At 39.4% G+C, this 18,163-nt stretch overlaps 1 protein-coding gene across 9 annotated transcripts in view; it reads left to right on the top strand.

Annotated features, from left to right (window-relative positions):
- ARID1B (AT-rich interaction domain 1B) overlaps positions 1-18,163 on the top strand; it is a 336,190-nt gene that overhangs the window by 78,937 nt on the left and 239,090 nt on the right. For all 9 annotated transcript variants that reach the window (XM_086461129.1, XM_086461132.1, XM_086461135.1 and 6 more), the window contains one exon: positions 4,462-4,608. In XM_086461129.1, the coding sequence (XP_086317255.1) occupies positions 4,462-4,608 (147 nt within the window). The remainder of the gene's footprint in view (positions 1-4,461; positions 4,609-18,163) is intronic.

Below are 18,163 nucleotides of genomic sequence, written 5' to 3' on the forward strand. Positions count from 1 at the left end.
CAGAAATATACTGAGTGTTCAGCTAAGGCAGCAGTGATGGGTCTTGCACTGAAGAATACAGCATCTAAAAGTACTTGTAGCATGAGGATTATTGTGGTGGTTTTGGTGGGCTTTGTTTTTAAAACAGTCTGGTTTGGGAGAATATGGAGGAAAATTCCAACATAAGCAACTGATACATAAGGTCAGAAGAAGAGCCCAGTATCCTTTTTTTCACACCAGTGTCTGGAAGTAGATTGCTAGGGAAAACATTTAAGAAATTAGAGCAGCTTCCCAGCTTCTGGCAGTCAAGGTGTTATTCCCTCTTCAGGTTGGTTACATTTGTTAGTCAGTACCTCACAGATCAAATTTTCATTTCTTTCTCGCAGGACACAAATACGTTGCCAAAAGGTGGTTAGAACATAGGCATGGCTATATCAGGTCAGATCAAGGGTTCCTGAAGCCCCATATCCTGCCTCCAGTGGAGGCTTTAATTGGATGCCTAGAGGAGTCAGAACAAAGCAAGCATGTGATACTTCCCCCAATAGTCTCCAAGCCTCCAGCTATTTTCAGTTCAGGGACTTCCTGAGCCAGATGTGGCTCTATATATTTGGTAACCCTCAGAGGTTGTATCTTCTGTGAGCTTGTCCAGGCTTTGCTTGAGCCCACGTAAACTTTCAGCTTTCAAAACATCATTTGGCAAGGAGTTTCAAACATCTGCTACCTCTGTGACTTAAGAACCTCTCTCTCTCATTTTGAATTTTGCTTCTACCAGCTTTACTTAGTATCTCCGAATTTTGTGTGGACAAGAAGCTTTTGTAGCTTTCTATCATATTCTTACTTCCTGGTGTCTTCCCCATAGCTAGAGGGTTATAGCTTCCTTGTATGGAAACTTTTCCATACCTTTGATCATTCTTGTTGCATTTCTCTGAACCTTTGTGTTTGACCCTTCCTAATAAAACCAAGAATTCTGTAGAGAGGGATTTTGCTTTGCAGAAGCTGTGTAGTTGTTTCCTAATTCTGATCTTAATTCTTATCTGTACTGATTTATCCAGAACAGTCATCAGTCCTTTATAGTCTTAAACTACTCTATTCTCTGGGGTTGGGTTTTTTGTTTTTTTAAAGCCATACTCCAATTCTCAACCACCAAGGCAGCTCCAAGTTAGAGGTTTTGTACCATCATTAGTAACTGAACTATTACATTCTTGAATTTGTTTCAGCCTCTGGAGTGGCACTGTATGTATGGTCTTTAGCGTTCCTCACCGTTCATTTGTCCACTTGTTCCATGAATAGTCCCATCAGATTCAGATGCGTTCATAAGAGTCCCTCACAAAGGAGGGACTTGAGCATGGGAACCTCCCAAGATTTTTCTACAGTGCACACTAGTGCAAAAAATCTCTTAAGCTTCTCTTGTGATGGCCCTGTTTTCTCTTAATCTCCTTTTATACCGTGATCATCACTTGGCACTTCAGACTCTCTGGCAGACCTCCTGCTCCTGATGTGTTTGAAGAAATTATTCATTACTCATTTGATTCCCTATCCTAGCTGTTCCTCCAGTTCTTTCTGGCCTGCCTTACTACATTTGAAGTGCAGAGTTTACAGTCTTTTCTATTTTCTTCGTTTGGACTTGGTGTTGGCTTATTGAAGGATGGTTTGTTGCTCCTAGAAACCTGTGATGAGCCATGCTGATGTCCCTTTGCTCTTCTCAGGCCTTTCTTAACAGGTGGTGAATATTGGTTCTGTGCTTTCCATGTGGTGGTTGTTAAGCAGCTTTGCTGCCAGTCAGGTTTTATTTCTCACAGCTGTCTGTTAGAGCTTCATTTTAACAAGCTTTCTGCTTTTTATGTAGTTGCACTTTTTGAAGTTAAGCACAACAGTAGTAGATTCCTTGGTTTTCATTGTTCCTGTAGGGATGCTCTGTTTGACCGTGTGGTGGTCATTGACATGTAGTGGTTCTGCAGCTGTAGGACATAGAAGTAGATGATTCCTGCTGCTCAGGTCTGAGCCTAAGGCAGTGGCTCCTCATGCAGGCTCCCTAACGAGCAGCTCCACGGAACCACCTTTGGCACTTACCTGATACTTCGGTCTCTGCTTTGTAGTCTGCTTGCTCAGCCTGCATGGGAGGAGTTGAAATCTCCCTCTACACAATCTTGCACTGTGCCTTTGCTGATCTTGCTCAGTGTGCTGCTGTCAGCATTGCTGTAGTTCAGCCATGCCTGGTGGTCCCAGCACTCGCTCTTTGTCATCCAACCAAACTCTAGACCTCTGCTGCTTGGCGAGGTGGAATTTTGTTTTGATTTGTTTCTAAACTCTGTGTAGCATATAATGTTACTTCGCCATCAGCTGTATTCCCTGTGTGTTTATATCCTAGGATGATACAAAATAGTGACCAACTACTTGTCTCCCTTCTACCATATTTTCTCATGTGACTACAGCTATTGCTTTTGTTTGAGGCTTGATGTTCCAGTGATGCAGTTTTTCTTCTACTTCCTCCCTTTGTGTAAAAGGCAATGTGTTCTTGGATTTTCTTCTTGCCACCCTATTTGCTCTGCAGTCATCTGTGTGTCTGTCTTCATTCTTTGATTCTTCTTGGCATCTTCACTTGATGGCCCAGAATCTCCATGTCTTCATTTGTCATAGCAATACCATGCTTTAGAACCGTGTGTTCTTCTAATCCCCTGTCTTCCATTTAAAATTTCACTTTCTTGATCTTTAGGTACCGGTGTCCTGGCTCCTATGTTCAGATGAGCAGTCCTGTACAAGTATCTTTACTCTGGAAATACTCCTGTTCCTGATGAATCTGATCTCTTGCTTTGTCACCATCATGTCAGCCGGGCATTCAAATTCTCTTTCTTCTTCTTTCTGAAAGCTCACGTTTTGATGTCAGTATATCTTTCCTTTTCTTCCTAGTGTTCTTGGGACCCAGATGGACCACAACATAGGTTTCTCCTCAGCATTTCCTAGGAACCTTTTCCTTTGCAGCTGATGGGCAAATCATCATGTGGTCTTCTGTCAGATCACAGACTCCAGCTGTCTGTTTGATGATATTCCAGCACACCCTTTTTTGTTTTCATTATAACTGCCTCATTTGTGCATCAGCAGGGAGAGGGTATTTGTCAGAAAGGGTTGCTTTCGTCCCAGAAACATCTAACTGCCTGTGAAATGATGGTGAAGGAAATGGAAGCACAGGGAAGGAGAACAAGTACAGAAGTGGGGTTACAGTGCTGGCCTTTAGGAGTTAGACAGAAGTAGCCAACTTGTGGCAGAAGTAATAGGAGCAGATCAAGTTGGGGTAGTAAAACCAGCCTAAACAGGTGCTTAAATTTTACTTTGTATTATTATTATCACCTAACAAATATTACTGTATTGTTGAATGAATGTGATAAGGTAACTTTAAGTAGAACAGGTATGTGCTACATGTTGAGTAAACAAATTTACCAATGTATCAGAAACTCAGTGGGAACAGTTCAGAGATCAAAGCATTTCAGATGTGCTCAGATATCAGATACTTGCTCAGGACAGGGATGTGCAGGACCAATAGGAGGCCCATTCTAGAAGGGAGAAGTCCTGTGTGCAGCTGTCATTTATCTGAAATGGTACTAAATTAGCAGTGTTTGGGGGAAGGCATGGGTCGGGGACAATATAGACACAATATCAGGAGCTTATTGAAAGTGTGCTCTTTGGAATACCTCGAGAAAATGTCAGTGTCTGTTGATACAAGGCTTAGACTAAACTGATGCAGAAAATTGCTCTGACATTGTAATTGCCTTGCTTTTGGTTATAACTTAAATTCTCAGTGTGTGTGGGGGGTTCTTGGTGCATGATACATACAGATTTGTCTGTTGGTAGGACAGGTTATTTTGTGTTCCACTTTTTTTTTTTTAAAAAAGGGTACATCTTAGTAGGGAGGAGGAGACTGAGAGAGAATGAAGTTGACAAAACCAATAACCTGCTACACACTCCACTTTTTTTGTGTAAGGCTTAAACACACAAATGCTGAAAACCTGAGAGTTGTGGGCAAAACTTTTCACAAAAATTAGTACTTTATTGCTACAAAAAAAAGACATTTCTCTTTCAATGTCTATTTTAGACTTGTGCCTTTTTTTCCACAGTTCTACTTTTGGGTCAGTGTATCAGAATGATTCTTCTGAAGGTTTGCCTCAGTAGTTTGCCTGTGGAGAGAAAACATTTAAAATAACTCCTTCTGTATTTTAAGGCTGGGCATTATGGGATCATGATGTTCAGAAGCGTAGCAGTTTGCTTAGAAGCTCTTCCTGAAAAGAGTAACTGTACAGAGCACTTGGGCTTACTTCTGCTCAGGCAAGAGGATCTAAGGGCTTGCAATAACTGCTGAGTAAAAGAGTAGGACTGTTGGGTCAGATGTATAGCTGAGGATATCCAGGTTGCCACATGGATGTGACATAGCTTGATTTCATGTCTTCCTGCCTCAACTCATGCATTTACTTTGCTTGGTTCTTCCAACAGATACCGCCTCAGTATGGTCAGCAAGGTGTAAGTGGCTACTGCCAGCAGGGCCAGCAGCCGTACTACAACCAGCAGCCGCAGCCTCAGCATCTGCCACCCCAGGCACAATATCTGTCGCAGGCCCAGCAGAGGTACCAGGCTCAGCAGGTAAGCACCGTCCTCTGCTACTGACAGTCGCCCTGGAGCTGGAAGTGTAAAAACGATCTGTGTGAAATGAACAAAACCCACCTCACCAGTGTTAAAACCAAAATTAAATAAACATGGAGTCAGACAACATCCTTCTGAAAAGTCTTTGGGGATGGACACACAAATACATCCGCACACACTTTAAGGCTTTATTTTATATCAGCTTTTTTGAATACAGCCAGTGTGTATACCCCAGCAACTATTAATTCTGCTTTTAAAAAGAAGTAACAGTTTCTTCATCAGATGTCAGTGGAGGCTGGAAGTTTTCCTTGCTTTTATTTTGTATGGTTTTCCTCTCAGAAGACAGATATTGTTGCAAGCTCCTGCATCTAACATGGTCACTTCTGTTTTGTTTTTCTTCTTATTTCATTTGAGTGTAGATGAGTTCAAGGCATTTTGGAGCTGCTTTGTCAAGGGAGATATGCTTAAGAGATATTTTTAATTGATGCTACAGCTGTTAATTTGAGTGTTGTCAGTTTGCACATCCAGTTTGTGAAACTGCATAATTCAATATCCATTGCTCTTCTTGAGTAGTGCTTTATATGTTAGCCATTAAAACTCATTTAAAGTGATTCTGTTTTTATCTAAGATCAGAAGTGATATTGTACAGGTCTGCTTCCCAGAGCTTGAGAAACACCCGGATTTTAGATACTGAACAAAATGGATGTGCATAGCTGATGCAGCTGAACGTGTAGGCTCAGTTCTGTCTGCAGTCTCAGCTCTGTTAATCACAGAGAGGTGATTTGGAAATGGAAGGATGAAACTAAAGCATACTCGACATCCTGGGAAATCTAACAAAAGTGAGTTGCTCAGGACTGGGTATCAGTGGAAGCATCAGCACTTGCTGCAAATCACTGGGGAATTCTGTCAGGCATGGTTGATTAACATTTTGGGATAATGCTGGTGCAGTGTAGAAATCTTGGCTTGAAATAAAAATAGTGTGTAAAATAAACTAACAAAAGATGCTGTAAGTAGCAATGAAACAGGAGGCTCCCCTCCTTTGATTTTAAAATAAAGCTATGATAATTTCACTGTGTAATTACATGTTAATTTTTCTTCATCTACATTTTAAAATTCCATTGAGAATTAACTTTTTTCATTAAAATGCTAGATGGTTTATGAAATAGAATTCTTAATTGTGTCTATGATATTCTTGTAAATGTCACCACTTTCCGTCTTTTGGATTATATGTGACTGCAACTTTAAAGATTGCAGTTGTGTCTTTAAATTTAATTTTATCCCTTTTTACTTTGGCATTAAATGCTTGATTTCTCTGTGACTTGAAAATACTTGGTAAAGTCTTAGCAGATAAAGTCCTAGTAATACAGCCTATGAGACAGAAGAAACGCAGCTGCTCCGATGTCTACATATCACAGTTTGTGAAATTTAAATGTTTTGGGTTTTTTTGCTGCATTGGACACCTCATCATATTTTAAATACTGTCAGTTGACTGGATTGAGTATTTTAGTATTTTTAAAAAAATAATAATATATACAAAACATACCAACTGTACAGGAGTTAGGAAATAACAAGATACTGATTTGTCTGTTGATACATGTTCCAGTTCCATCATTTGGTATCATAGCCAGTAAAGTGAAGGTTTGTGCAATGAAATGAGGGGTATCATAGAAGAGGATAAAGGCAAAACAAAAATAAAGCCCTCCATATGTTAGGGACTTCTGAGGGGATGAAGAGGAAGGCAGGGGTAGATTCACAAGTAGAAGACCAGCTTCAAGGTAGCCAAATTTCTTCTTTGAGGACACATTGAAGGACTGTCTAAATCCAGATTACAGGGGCGATACAGGCATCTCAAGATCAATAGGCATTTTTGCCTGAATCTGTAAATTCAGGTGAAATGTTAGGTCCTCACCAACACAGCCTTGCAGTTGGTAATCCTTAGTGTGAGAATCACACCTGAAATTCTTCATGGTTTGTGAATGGCTGGCTGGTTGTCTCATTCTTCAGCAGTGGTCAGCCTCTTAAGTTTTGAGCTCTGATCCCAGGTTCTGAATTATATAAGCTTTTCCTGGAGTATGTAACACCTTGGGGCTTGCTCCTTTTCTTTTCCCCACCTCTGGATTGGTTCCGTGGCTGCTCTTCCCCCTCGTCTCAAGAGGGGTCATCAGGTGAACACCTCTTCTCTAATGTTTCTCTGGAAAACCTCACCACTGTGTCCTTTCCCATTCTTTGGGAACTGCTAATCTAAAAAACAAAATTCGTAACACAAGAAGTATAGTGTATACTTCTGACTCTTCAGCAACAGTATTCTTTCTCTTGCTTCTCTTGATGATGCGGAGTTTCCGTCCAGTGGTAACCAGTGTACAGTACAAAAATTAATACTAGCATAACAAAGTTGGGAGTGTACATCAAGTCCTGCTGCTGAGACAAAAAAATTTGAAAACTGTGCTTACTTAAGAATACATGTCTCTGCTTATATGAAACTGATTATCTTTTGAAAATAGTTTTAAAATTAGAGCTTAGTTGATTACAATTTTAGCAAGAGAAATAGGAGTAGGTATTTGTATAGTTTTAGGAGTTTGAAGGATGGAGTTCACTGTATTTGGTATATTGGGCAGCCTTACAAAGAGAAAGCCTGAGGGACATCTTGCTGCTCTTTACAGCTACTAAGTGGGAGGATGTGGGAGAGAACAGAGCCAAACTCATCTCAGAGGTGCACAATGGAAGGACAAGAGGCAGTGGGGACAGATTGGGACAAAGGAGGCTGCAACTTGGTAAAAGAAGAAAAAACCCCAAAATTACCATGACAGTTTTCAAACACAGGAAGGAGTCCAGAGAGGCTGGAATCTCCATCCATGGAGAATGCTCAGAATTCAACTACACAAGTCTTGCTAGACTTGCTTTGAACTGGAGGTTTGAGTATGACCTCTCTCTGAAGGTCTCTTCAAGCCTATGTGATTCTGTGTTGCTGTGATTTAATATTGGCTTTACATCTTCTAAATAAAATTTTAAAATTAACTACAAAATCATGTAATACCTGTTGCGCCACTTGGTGTATCTTTATTTCTACTCTTAAAAATATCAGTACATCCTGTTTATATAATTCTGTCAGTTAGAAACTGAGGTAGTCTGTCATATATCCATCCTTTCTATCTGTCATCCTTAGTTTTGCTGTTTCCAGCTTGCAAATGAATTTCACCCATGTTTTCTGTATTCTTCATTAACCATTGTCTTGTCTTTTTATGTTGATTTTCTTGCTTTTTGCACTGAACATTGGTGCAAAGTCCTAGTTTTGAACAATCACTTTTGAGGAATATATAAGTCAATTGTTTGAGGATGTCAGCCTCAAGAAGAGAAGCTAGCCTCTGAAGATGTTTCTGCTTCGTGCTGGCTAGCCGGAGTTATGGGGAGGTTTTAGACTACAGATGTTTTTGCTGGAGAGCATGGTTGGATTATGAAGCAAGAGATCACTTTAATATTATTAAAGTAGTTCATGGTAGCCCCAGCTGTGATTCAGGACGTCTGTTCTCCAAGTATATAACAAAAAAGTGGTCTTTGCCCCAAAGAGTTCACAGGCTATTCAGTGCCTGGTGGACTGGAAGCTGAACTTCCCTGTAGCAGGGGCACAGCTGTGAGGTGACAAAGTTTCATGTTCTGTTTTAGGGTAAATAAACAGTCTCCATGATTGCTGTCTTGATAGGAGTATGGTTGAACTGGTTTTACTTGAGAGGATGGAGAAGACAGATTGGAGAAAGGGGGCTTCTCAGTAATTTGCCGCCTTTTCCCTACTGTATTTTCTTTATTTCCCTTGTAGATTTGTCAGTCTACCTGTTTTGGAGATTATCAAGCTGGAAGTAGTGTTTATTCTGGATGGATGATAGACTTTCTTGCCACTGGTTTCCTTTTATGTAAAAACCCTGTAGTGTGATGTACTGGGTATTCTATTATGAGGAGAAAACTCATAGGAAATTTCATATGGATGATGTTTAATTTTTGCGCTCTCAGACATGTGACTGAGCTTCTGCAGTCAGGTATAACTTGTAATGTTGTGCCTTGGAACTGGTACTCATCTTTGTTTCTCATGTATTGTGGAAGTGTGAAGCCATTTCTCCTTTTCCTTGACTCACTTGAATTCAATATGCAATCTTGTCAATAAAAGTAAACATATAAAATAATTTCTGGGACTGTTCCAGTGACTTGTGACTTTCCATTCTTCTAATAAGCATAGAGGGGAAGGAGGAGAATGGGATTTATTTGAATGTTTGAACTGTAAGTTGTTTAGATCTTTTTAAAATTGATTGCATAGTGGGCAGAAAGGGAGTTTCATAAGAGGTGATTTGGTAGTAATACTGGCATAGTTTACTATAGAGCCATATTGTAAGCCAGCATCAGTCATCCCCGCTTCATATCAGGAGCCTGCTGTGTAAAAACCATTAAAGGAAGAGCTTTGTTTTAAGCAAATTTATTGCAGTAGCAGATTCATTGATCATTAGATATTGCCAGTAGATGTAGATACTGCCTTGGTTGTTTTTTTTTTTTTAAACTTCTTTTTACCTTTACTGCTCTTTAAAAGAAAAAAAGAGAAAGAAGGATGTGCTACACTACTGCAGTGTTGCCCTTGGCAGGGTTTTTCATCTTGAAATGGCATATAAATGAATAAATGCTTCAGTTGTTTTTGCAGTTTTAAGTCTTTTGCCGTAAGTAGAAGTGATATTTTGCTCAAGAATGTCATGTAATTGCAAACTTAAACTGTCATCATTAAACATTATTTTGTTAAGATAGTGTGATGTATATTTTGGGTTATTATGCTTTTCAGCTGGCTTTTAAACAGCCATGTTTATATATTTGCTTGTTTTATGTAGCATGTGCTCATATGTATTGAGATAGGATCGTGCCTTTGAGGTTTATTGTGTTATTTTATGAGTTGGGACCATATCATTTTTTGACAGATGAAATGGATCTGCAAAATAATTATGGTCTCACTTTTAGTTAAACAAAAATAGTGATTTTATTCTACACCTGTTATTGTTATCCTGAACTCATCTTTTGTTTTATGTGTTCCTGGAAGCTTTCTGCTTGCAAGTTTCTAGAATAGTGTGGGATTATGTTGGTCCCTTTTCTCACATGTAGGTATGAGATTAAAAGGTGAAAAAAGTGTGGCAAGTCCTTGAGATGAGTTATGTGTGTATGTGTGCGCACTTTTCTGGGGCATTGGTCCTTCTGGTTAACAGTGTGCACAAAGAGGCTCTGTGTGTGTGTTTTCACATCATTCCCTTGTGGTTACTATGATATTTTTAAAATGCCTTAAGGGAATAGTCAGGTAGTTCAGGCTCAGTCTTTAGTATGTTTTTATTTAAAAGGAGATGTTTTATAAACAAGCAAACAAACAAGACTCCCTTGCTATCAGCTTTTACTTAAACGTTATAAAAGCTGGCCAAAACTTTGTCCGTCCCCCCCCCCCTCTGCTATAGTACCTTACTGATAAGAGCTACTGATCTCGGTGAGATTTTTTTTTTTCGATGCAAATTGCCATAGGACAAAAAAAGAGTAGACTAACTAGTCTTTTCTTTTCTGAGAATGGGCCGGGGGGGGGGGTGAATGCAGTTCAGGCCAGTAAGAACTTGTGAATTGTTCCAGTAGTCCCAGGTAGAAATGCATCCAAAGCAGGAAGGCAGCGTGCGTGGTGAGGTGGGGGACATCTCTGTTGACGACTTGGTTGGACTCTCTGGGCAGAGGACTGAGGACCACTTAACACTCCCACAAGGGGCTATGGCTTTTCTCCATTTCCCTGAACTGGCATCAATGGAGGCCATACATTTCAGGTTTCTTCCTGAACTGGTGACAGTGGTTTGAACTACTCTGTCACAAGCCTGAGATGATGATGAAAATGTTCTTGCACAGATACCTGTTTCTAGTGCTGAGTCAGTGCAAGGTAGGACAGAGAAAACGTTACCCAATTTGAAACAGTATTTGAAAATGTGAACAAAACGTGAAGCTAGTCTGTTTTCATGTCCAAGTTGTATGACTGTCGTGAAAACAGAACAAATTGTATTGTGGCAAAATGCATCAAATTATTAAAGTGATTTTAGTACCATGAGGATGAAGTGTTGTTTTTAAATTTGATGTCAGCTGCTAAAGTTCTTTTAACAGTGCAATAAGCAGCACGTTAACATTGTCAAGCTGTTTTGGGGTGTAACACTGTACAAAACTGCTGTTGTTACTAAGTTAGGAATAGTTGTGTTACAGGCAAATACCAAATTCATTAGTAAGTAATACAATCCTCGGTGAGTCCAAATTTAAGTTTTATACCTCAATGCAATTATTCTTTTTAATAAAATCTTCACTCTTAAGTTACTGGAAACTGTCCCAGAATTAGCAGTTGAATGTACTGTAGTTTAGTCTCAAATCCTGCAGAATTTAATATAAACTTCTTTAAGAAGTAACATATAGTTGCCCACAGCTTAAAGTTGTAATAAAAATAGTTTGTCCTTCTGTCCTCTTATCTTTTATGTCTGTAATCATCTACCAGTAGATGAGTGGTTGTACTCAATATTTATTGTGTTAAGAATCATAGGAAATCTGGGAAGGAACAAGCTTGTATGTTAATCTGACATTTGCTGGTAGGCATATAGAAAAGCACTCTTTGTGGAAGTTGTCTATTTCAGTCGTATGAGAACTCATAATCAAATTTAATGTTCAGAAGAGATTGTTGCCTGCCATCATCAGCAGTGGCTGACACCACTACTTGTTGTGTACCATAAGTCCTTCATGACTTCCATTATCTCAGCAACAGAGGTGCCTAGTGCCCGATGTATCTTCACTCTGTCTTGAAATGTTTGGCTTGTTTTTTAGCTTAGAAGCAATTACTTTCTTTCCAGGGTGAGGAGGTATAAGGGAGAAGTGATTCCTTTAAACCCTTCAACCTCAAAATCATGGCACTAAAGACTTTTGCTTCTGAGGTGTGCTTGTTGGTTGGCTTTTAAAAATTAGGTCTGCTTGTATGTAGTGTGCAGACACACGCCTAACAAGAAAGTGCCTGGGTGAAAAATCTCATACAGATATGTGTACTTCTGCCAGCTCTTCCAGCCTGCTTTCTGCAGGACCTGAAACTAGAGACAAGGAAAACCAACAATATAACTTTTTATGAGGGCATCCAGTTTGGTACACTGAACCTCTTGTTCAGAGAGATCAGATGGATAGCAAAAGGCAGAGTGCAATCTCTACTTTTCGCACCTGTAAAAGTTTGGCTGGACTTGGGGGGAGGAGGGAAGGAGAGCACACTTTCAGCAACTGACTTCCAGACTCACACACTGTGACTTAAATCCTGGCTTGTAGACAAGCCACCAGTGACCAGCAGCTCTGAAAGGCAGTTGTCACCTTACCTCGCTGAACACTGAAGATTTAAAAACAAACAAACTGTTGAAATACTTAGGAACCGTACTGATCTTGTGCATAAAACTAATCTATCCTTTATGAGCCTTTCTTAAGCACATGATGTTTTCAGGAAGGGCAAATGAGGTTTGAACCTGTGTAGGTTCAACAAACACTTAACTGATTGAAGTCTTTGCCAGTTAGATTTCTGCTTTTGTAAAGTCTTATTTCATAATCATGATGCTGCTATAATATCAAGTAAGTGTTAAGCATATGGGTATTTATCTGTGTGGCGGAGGTTACTTACTCAGCTCAAGAGTTCAGTGAAACAGTGATTTCTGTTGTGATACTTTTATTTTTTATTTTTTTTTCCCCAGTAGTGGGAATAGCTGATTGTTGTCCGTTTGGGGAATGCTGTTTGCTCGGCACTGCTTATATCATTCCAGGAAATGTGTCAAACACTTCTCTTTTTCCCTCAGTGATTTATATCTGTATTTATAAGATTATAATAGGTGCTAGCTTGTCAGACTTGGAGAATGATCTTCCAAAGCCAGGTAGCTTGTAGGAATAGTGTCAGGCAGAAAAAGCAAGGATATAATTGTCTGTAAACTCACACCTGAGCATGAGTACAGAATTGAGGGCATAGCACAGAGCAGTACTCATAGCAGCAGAGGCTTCTTTTTGCTGAAGACGTGTTGACCAAACCCAAAAAACTGCTTTCAGATTTTGAGAAGTCTTTCTCAGCCCTGTTACCTTAAAGCAAGCATTTACAGACATGGTGGTCAACTTAGCCAAATAAAAATCAACTCCAGTCTATTAGGTCTGAAGCCTTTAAAGTGTATGTATACTTAGCGTGTGTAGTTACCCCTTACATGTATCGGTCTTTGTAGTAACTTGGATTTGTTAAGTGATATTACTGGGAAAAGAAGTAGTTTATCTTATGAAGTGGTACTACTGTTTATGTATAATGTAGCAAGCTTGTTTATGCTTCTGTTTTATAATCTTCAAGGGCTGTCAGTGAAAGTACTTGTTTGCCTCTGTGTTGTCTTGTCAGTTGTATGGCACCTGCAGTTTAAAGGTCCCTCAGTATAGTGAAATATTTTTCCCAGTCTGTATGTTCTCTTACTGCGTTCATCTATTAATGGTTTTCTGCTGAAAGTAGACTTTTCTGTTTGCGGTTTGAAGGAGGAGTTTTGAAGGTCGGCTCTCTTCTCCTGAGAAAGCAGCAAGTGTGTCTCTTCAGGCATCTGCTGCTGATGGGGTTTGATGGTATCTGGCCAGATAGTCAGAGGAGATGGGTCAGAGCACACTGCAAACCTGTTTGGCAGGAATGTTCGTGACCACCTGTACCCTGCTGGGTTTTAATTTTTATTCCCGTGTTTTTGTATCATTCTAAACCTAGTAGACATATTGCAGCCCTTGTGCTGGCAAGACGAGTAAGGCAGAAAGACCTGAGTCCTGATGAGTTTTTTCATGTACTAAAATGAAATTAGCATACAATATCATAAAGAAACTCTGGCAATAAGAGCCTCCTTTCAGCTAAATTGGAAAGAGAGAGAATTTAGTCCAGGGGGAAAAGGGAAGTCCTATTTTGCAGCTTTATTTTTAAGTGTTTACTCACATGCAATCAGTCTGTATAGATTCAGCGGGCAGTGTCCCATGCCTGTAACAAAAATCTCTGCAAAGCATTCTAGTGCAAAATGTGGGGATGCTGAGTCATTTTTTCAGACTGACAACTTCAGTATTTACAAGTAAATAATCCTGAAAGGAAATATTTGTCATCTCAACTACAAAAGCTATGTAAAAATCTATCATGGATTTGGTATGTTATACTTAGAGAAAAGTCTGTTTAATGAGTTTTGAAATACAGTAAGATACACAATTCAGATGCATTTCTCAAAGTTCTCAAATCAGTGGTTTGGCTTTGAACCAGAAAGTATTATTATTGTTATTGTTATGATGATGGTATTATTTAAAGTTTCTAAAGTCTTATTTCTGTCAATATTTAAATCACAGAAGGTTAATTGAAGCAGTTCTTTATTTTGCGATTGCTTGGGAATATTAACCTCACAAAGCCTGCATTAAATCAGCGAAGTGATAGAATTGCATTTGCTTTATAAAATAACTCCACAAGAGCAAAGACAAAGCCATTTATAGTTCAGTGCCATTAATTGCTTGGCATTTAGATATTAGCGTAGGAGTCTATTAATTAACTTGATAGTAAAACTATTGGAATGCAGGCTGATAAAAACTGTTTTGTTTTAGGAGATTAGTGGTCATAACTATTGTTGCTCCCATTACTGCTCTCCTTATTACTTAATGATGATTTTCTTTTACTGTTATTCTGAGAGCAGAATTAATATCCCAGAATAATTCTATCAGTACCTTTGAAATTTAGCAGCAAGTTAAACAGAATAGTGAGTTTATCAAAAGGTACCTGATCATATAATAGTAATTTGTTCATAGACAAAGTTGTCTACACAAATGTTTTAAATATAAATGCACAAATCCTTTTTTTAAGGAAAAATTTATAGTGCAAATAGTATAGTACTATGAATTAAGTGATAAAGTTGTAAAGTCTGAAAAGTACTAATAAATCTGAGTGGTAGGGGGTTTTGTTTCCTGGGGTTTTTTTGGTGATGTTTTTTTCTTTCTTTTTTTTTTTTAGCTCAGTATAAGCAGTATATATTCCAAGTTTCAGTGGTCTTGTAAATTAAGCCTCATGGCCAGTTGCAATGCAGCAGTATTCTCTTATGGCTTTTAAATTAATGCACATTATTTTCCTCAGAGGTAGGGAAAATAAGTTTGTTAATATTTCCTGGCATAAAATTTACCACTGTATTTTTTTTTGTCTGCTCACATTTTATTTAATAATTGAAGATGTTCAGTGTACACGTATTTAGTTTTATTTTCTGTATTTTGAATTGGGATTTTGTTGTTGAGACAATGTATTACCTGAATATAGGTCAGCATATATTTTATATGTATCCATTATCCTTTCCAGTATTTCCCTTTTACTGCATTTCTTCCCTACTGTAGGGTTTAGAATAGGTTTTGGAGTGTGCAGCTGAAATCTTACAGGGTGTTTTAGTTATTACAATCAGATATGGACAACGAAGAATGAAATAGCAAATCAAAGTAACTAAGATACCACTTAAAAAAAAAAAAGTTTACCTTTACATGTTGGCAAAACTGCTTGGTGTTTTTGTTGTGGGAGAGAGAACAACTGTTGGTCTTGGTGAGCTGTCCCTCAATAAACCTTGCAGAGCACAGCCTCTGTCTTCATGTCTTCCTTGTACTTTTCTCTGATTGCCAAGTACCTGTCTTAGGTATCTTCCACATGCATGTTTTTAGGCAGAAATTAAATAACTAGCTATATGCTCTGGGTTTTGGGTGTCTGCCTGCAGAATTCATACAGATCGTGCTCGTTCACCCTCACAAAAAAAGGAGAGGTTTATTGTTGCTCATTACCTAATAATCCTTGCCAACTTTCATTAAAAGTCACTGGTTTTTTCGTTGCTATATTAAAGAGTAGTCAGTGGTCTCATATCAGAGTTTCTGTTTTCATCGCTTTTCACTTGTTCTCCAGCTCCCTACATGTTCCTCCTGTGGCTCCCAACACCAGCCGAGTTGGGAATACTTGCTTTTGAAAAATTGTGGTTGTGGTGATGGTGGTGAAGACATCCACCTCAAAAGATTAAAGAAATCATTTGTTGCTGTTGGTTTAAACTGTTGTATTGTGCAGTCCGTTGAAATGCTGCTGCTGGTGGGTGAGTCCTTCTGGAAATCATTGTTCTCTTTCTGTAAATTATTTTTCTTTTTACACTGCCTGGACTATGGTGGATTGGTGGCTGGATTTAAAGATTGTTTCTGTGTCTTTACAGGCTGCAGAGAAAGAAAAGATGGTAACGTAGCTAATCTCTGTCTCCAGTAGCCCCAGATGTAACACGCTAAGCCTCTCTCATACTGAAAAATTAAGTTAACCAAAACAGTAGAGACCAGCTGAGAAAACCTTTACCAAAATTGTTGCAGACTTCTTTGCACCTGAGCTTCAATTCCTTCTCCCTATCACTGTGCTGTTGATAAAATAGTAGGTAAACTGCATTTCAGTCACTTTTAAGAGACCTCCATGGTGGAGTATTAGGGAATAAGTCAACAGGTGTCACTGGACTGTGATATAAATGTTGTCTTTAACATAATGTAGCTTTGCATTTGAGTGGGGGCGGGGGTAGGAAACAAACCTCATCATTCTGTTGTTTTTTTTTAATGTGACCTCAGTGATGTTTTGGCCGTTGCTTGCAACCCTTCCTTACAGATTTGTGGGTTTTCATGAGCCTTTGGATGAAGTCCTAGCTTTTACCTTGAAGCACAGTTACAGACGTGCCCCTAAGAAAATGCTGAAGAAATGTTTCCCAGTCTCAATTGAGGAAGTCTTATCCTTGGGTACCTAGCTCGATTAGCCTAGAGGTAGCAGCTGCTCTCGGTGCAGCTTTTCTCTTTATTCTGTAAGCTGGCTTCAGGCTTTCAGCTCTGCTGTAAGCTGCGGGCAGTGCTCTGACCTCGTTTCTGCCAGTGAGCCGTATGCTTGGGAGAGCTTCCTCGGCAGCAGCAGGCAGTCTGGGGCAGGCTGCTGCCCTCTGGGCCACAGAGCCCCCCAGCTCCCCGCTTCTCCAGCAGCCAAATTGAAAGAAATGGCAGGTTTTAAGTCCTGCCCTTCTCCTGCATTTTGTCGGGTTTAGCTCTTTCTTCGTGGTGCAGAGCTGTTCCTCAGCCCAGCTTTGAGTCTCAGGTTTGCTGAAGAGATGTACTCCTCTCAGAGTTTTAGGAAGGACTAGTGTGGCAGGGCAGGACATTGGATGGCACAAAATCTGTAAGTCATCACATTAATGTGGTAGTCTGTCTCAAGTGACTATAAAGAATAGGACTTGCAAAAATGGCCAGGGCCTTTTTTTTCTTTCTTTTTTTCTTTCTTTCTTTTTTTTTTTTTTATTTAAGTATAGCTTTGTCAGTGAAGGGATGGGCAGGAAGAGGAAGGAGCAGGTGCAGAAAATGAAAGTGTAGTTGGACTGCCCAGCCTTGTAGGGTTTTATAGGAAAAGGCCAAAAAGCTGTATAAACATGGGAAAATGCATGGAAACTAAATGCTTGGTTTACCCCTTATTTCCAAGTTATATTTCTCAGATTACCTCCTCAGGTCGCCTCTCATTTCTTCATTCACACTGGAACTTTATATCTGTAGAACAAAGAAACTACCTTTTTTGCCTGTGAATGAAGAACTGACAGCTGTTTATCAGGCTGCGCAATGTGCAACAGTCACGTTTTAATATGAACATCAAACTGGCCTGGTTTTTTTATGTGGCATGTTACAAGTATGAGAGAAGAAGACTAGAAGAAATGTCTTGTTTCTGATTAAATCCACTATTGATATGCTCTGTGATCCATGCAGTGTGGTAGTAGCGGAAAGAGAGTAGCAAGATAAGGGTTTCTGAGAGTGATTTCATCTTGGAGTTCTTCTTGCATCACTTGCTTAATGTAGCTCCTGGAGGCCGTATGGACGAGACGTGAAAATGGACTGGAGCATTTAGGAAGAGAGACCCTTCTCTCTTGTTAGTTGGCTCAGATTATCTGATATGTGACTAGAAGCTACACTGTCCAAACAGTGTTGTTCCTGTAAGATGTGGGGGGCTTTGTTTTGATCCTATCTGCGTTTAAAATGCTTTCGATGTATTCTTCAGGGGAAACCCCTCTGTAGTTAGCTAGTCTAATAACTTCTTGAGAGTTTTGATGGACTGACCCTCAATGATGTATTTGCTTACCTAAGTTAACTATCTTTTGCATTAGCTGCTGCCTGCTACACAAAGTGTATTTTTTCTTTCCCCTTCTGGTGTCTTAAGACTTAATTTAGACATCGTTCTGTGATAACTGGGATCCTGAAGGGAGAAAATGGTGTTCCCGTTATAGATTTTTTTTTTTTGAATTAGCTTAAAGAGATCGAGGAAAAAGTAAGTTTTAGAATGATACAGATATCTTGGAAGGGAAGGTATTAATAACATTGAAGATGATATGTCTTACTGACAATGACTGGCCTACACCTGAGGCATCTAAACTGGCAGGTTCCCCAAATTTCTTGCAGGTACATGGTAGGATTTTTCTCTGGGGAGTTAGGTGTGATTTGTGGATGAATGATC

The sequence above is a fragment of the Leptosomus discolor genome, chromosome 2, assembly GCF_034619465.1.
Source record: "Leptosomus discolor isolate bLepDis1 chromosome 2, bLepDis1.hap2, whole genome shotgun sequence".
Taxonomy (NCBI): Eukaryota; Metazoa; Chordata; class Aves; order Leptosomiformes; family Leptosomidae; genus Leptosomus; species Leptosomus discolor.